The sequence below is a fragment of the Xenopus tropicalis genome, chromosome 9 (genome assembly GCF_000004195.4).
Source record: "Xenopus tropicalis strain Nigerian chromosome 9, UCB_Xtro_10.0, whole genome shotgun sequence".
Lineage (NCBI taxonomy): Eukaryota > Metazoa > Chordata > Amphibia > Anura > Pipidae > Xenopus > Xenopus tropicalis.
The window spans coordinates 40,402,525-40,405,708 of NC_030685.2; the positions used below are offsets into that span (position 1 = coordinate 40,402,525).

The window sequence follows — 3,184 nt, forward strand, 5'->3', positions numbered from 1 at the left end:
TTAAAAATAAGATTAAAACTTTATTGATGAATCAGTTGACACTGGTGAAAGGGTCATTGTTTTTTCATCGTTTGTCTTTGTTCGTTTATCTGTATTTGGAAACCAGAACAGAGGAGACAACAGAGAGGAACTTGTCCCAGGCAGCTTGTGCATCAGCGTTGAATTCAGCAGGGAAGTGGATAGCCAGAGTCACCTGGATGGAATGAGACAGCAGCTACAAGAGAGCAGATACAGATAGTTACATTAGAGATCAATTCTACAATGTTCCATGTCTCTAGTCAGGTAGCATAACTAACTTTAATAACACATTGTGTCTAAATATGTTATCTATTCCAGGGCATTTTGTAATCATAGGAAATAAACTGCAGGCGTTGGCCCTGTAGTTTCAACAAGATGACTCAGAATAATAAAATAAATGATAGTTTTCCCTCTAAGTTTATTAGAAGGTTAAAGCTGGCATTATAAAGAGAGTGGCAGTGGAGTGGAGAGAGTTGTACACTGATATACATTTTGCCAATTCTTTAAGAGAATTAGCCCAGTATTGCACAGAAAATGACAAGTGCTTACAACTAGCAGACACTAAATTTCTACTTTCCACTGAGCTAATACATTGGAAATTAGCTACCCAGCTACTTACTTTGAAGTTTCCAGGATCAACTCTCAGTTTGTAGGCATGCAGGTCACTGAGGGCAGACAGAGCGCCAGAAATGTCATCCAAGTGACTGGCAGCATTTCCAATGGCTCGCAGAACTTTTCCTCCATGAGCACTAAGATCCTTAGAGCCATGGCTCAGATCAAAATGGCTGAAGTAGGTTTTGGTCTGAGGGAAGCTCAAAAACAACCTGCAAGAAACAAACCATTTATAAACAGATATTTTAGAAGCATAAGGGATGAGCATATGTGCTGAACTACAACAAATGTCATACAAGTGTAGTAATGTGCCAATAGCAACTAATCAGCAATTAGATTTGAACAGTCTACTATAGTTTTTTGGTTGATTGGTTGCTATTGGCAACTGCAGTTGTGTGAGTCAGCACCTAAGTTCATAAGTTAGTCCTTAAATGTATAATGCACAGTGCTGCTGGATGGCTGGGTAAATAAAAAGTACAGTGTTTTGCAAAAAAAAAAAATTCTTACACAATTTTAGGCAGTCTTTACTGAAATGGCATTTACCATAGATGCACTGAACTAAAGTTAAGCAACTTTCCACAATACATAAATTAAACATTTTCAGTTGTTTTAAAGTTATTTGTAAATGCTATCATACTTACTGCTATGAAAGTCAGTGATTTCCAAATATTGTTTTTTTTTTGTTATATTACTTAAAGCTTTTATAAACAAAGTATCATAAATTAGCTATAGCAGGCAAAAATAGTGATTACTTTACCACTGTTAGTGGTAATGCTGACAGAGATAGGTGACAACAAAGATATTACTATTACAGATGAAACTATTTAATTATTATTTATACTATAATAATTACTATATTACAAATGTAACTAGTTATTAATATTTATATTATATTAAGAAATTGTGGTTTTAGAATGTTTACACACAGACACACACACACACACACATATATATATATATATATATATATATATATATATATATATATATATATATATATATATATATATATACACAATGTATTTTTAATATAAAATAAACATATTTTTCTAAACAGTCATAAAATAATACTAATCATGTAGTAAATTACCTTTCCAAAGCCTCTCCTCCAATCTCATCAGCATGGCCAGACACTTTACCCCAGAGGGAGGCAATAGCAGCCTTCTCAGCACTAGAGAAAGTCATTTTTGATGAATGGCTTAGGTATTCTGCAGCTGAACTAGACAGTACCTAAAATGGCTCACTTTTACCTTGCTTTTAAAGCCACAAATTCATTTTCTATTGGCTCTCATATTTGTTACACCCAAACTCTTATCTTTAAAACTAAGAAATGATGATCAGGAATCTATATTGTCTGATGTTATTTATCTCCACATACAGTAAGTCACGTATGTAGAGAGTGACGTGAATGATAATGGGGCTGAATAGTCTTATCATATACTGGTCCATGCAAGCAATGACTCATCATAGTGCCAAAGCTTTGTTTGTAATGTACATGTTCTGTTTCCAGAAGGTCTCTCTTATAGTTAGTATACATTATTGTCTTCAACATTTCCTACATTATAAACTTTGTGTCCAAACTAAACATATATAAAGGTCAGATTTATGGCTAATTCATTCTAAATTCATTGATAACTTGTAATGTAACATGCATATTAAATGTATCCACTTAATTTTACCCAATATTACTACTAAGTAGCAAGGTGAAATACAACAGTGCTGTGTGGTACCTGTTAGGCAAGGCGTACATACCTCTGCTTTCTTTAGGACAAGCCACAAAGCATGGTCACCCTGTTGATGGGCAGTGCTCTCAGAACTGCACTGCAGTTGACATTGTACAAGCAAATCTGACGTTGCAGTTACAGTAGAAGTAAATACATAATATATATATTTTTAACTAAAATTTAAGTAATTAATATAGCATATATTATCATTGAGAGTTATATAATTCCATTCTTTTAGTGTTAAACACATGAACTTATTTAGAATATCAGTTTGAAGAGAAATGGCACGCACTCTTTGGTCCACTAAAACTTGTCTTTATTGTAGAGATCTTAAAACAAAAAGGTCCTGACGCGTTTTGTATACAAAAGATACGTAGTCATAGGCACAAATTTCAAATGAACACAAACAGCTATTTAAAATAGAAAAGGGGAAATGACATCAAAATTCCAATTAATGCATATGCTAATTATTAACCCTTTATAGATGTTTTCATGATCTCCTAAAAACATTGGTTTTAGAAATATAAGTGAGATACAACAGTTTTATACTGGAATGCATCTATTGCTACTTTTTAGACAAAATGTATACAAATATAATAAATAAATACAATGTTGCAAAATTTATATAACTGACATTATCCATTAAAACTTGAACCCATTAAAACTTGAAAAAAGGGAATGTAGCCAAACTGAGCCTAACAGCACCACCTATTGGTCAGACACAGCACATTACATCAAATTTTAAATTCAAACCCTTTGGCTGCCGTGTACCTAAATTAAATATCCAATATGCTTCCCTATGAAGAAGTCTGGATGTTATGTCACCGCCC

General features: G+C 33.3%; 1 protein-coding gene across 1 annotated transcript; it reads right to left on the bottom strand.

Annotated features, from left to right (window-relative positions):
• Nucleotides 1-1,901, bottom strand: hba4 (alpha-T4 globin, Putative ortholog of hemoglobin alpha chain). Its single transcript, NM_001142084.1, has 3 exons — nt 1,721-1,901; nt 638-842; nt 1-214 (listed from the first exon to the last, which is right to left on the bottom strand). Exons 1-3 carry the CDS (start codon nt 1,813-1,815, stop codon nt 86-88), a joined length of 429 nt encoding a protein of 142 aa, NP_001135556.1. The 5' UTR covers nt 1,816-1,901; the 3' UTR covers nt 1-85.
• Between the last annotated feature and the right edge of the window lie 1,283 nt (nt 1,902-3,184).

Excerpts from the sequence above, each read along its gene's own strand:
- hba4 (NM_001142084.1), bottom strand. The coding sequence starts at position 1,815 with ATGACTTTCTCTAGTGCTGAGAAGGCTGCTATTGCCTCCCTCTGGGGT. Across the intron at positions 843-1,720 it reads GGAGGAGAGGCTTTGGAAAG|GTTGTTTTTGAGCTTCCCTC; the intron begins GTAATTTACTAC and ends TGTTTCTTGCAG. Across the intron at positions 215-637 it reads TTGATCCTGGAAACTTCAAA|CTGCTGTCTCATTCCATCCA; the intron begins GTAAGTAGCTGG and ends GCTCTCTTGTAG.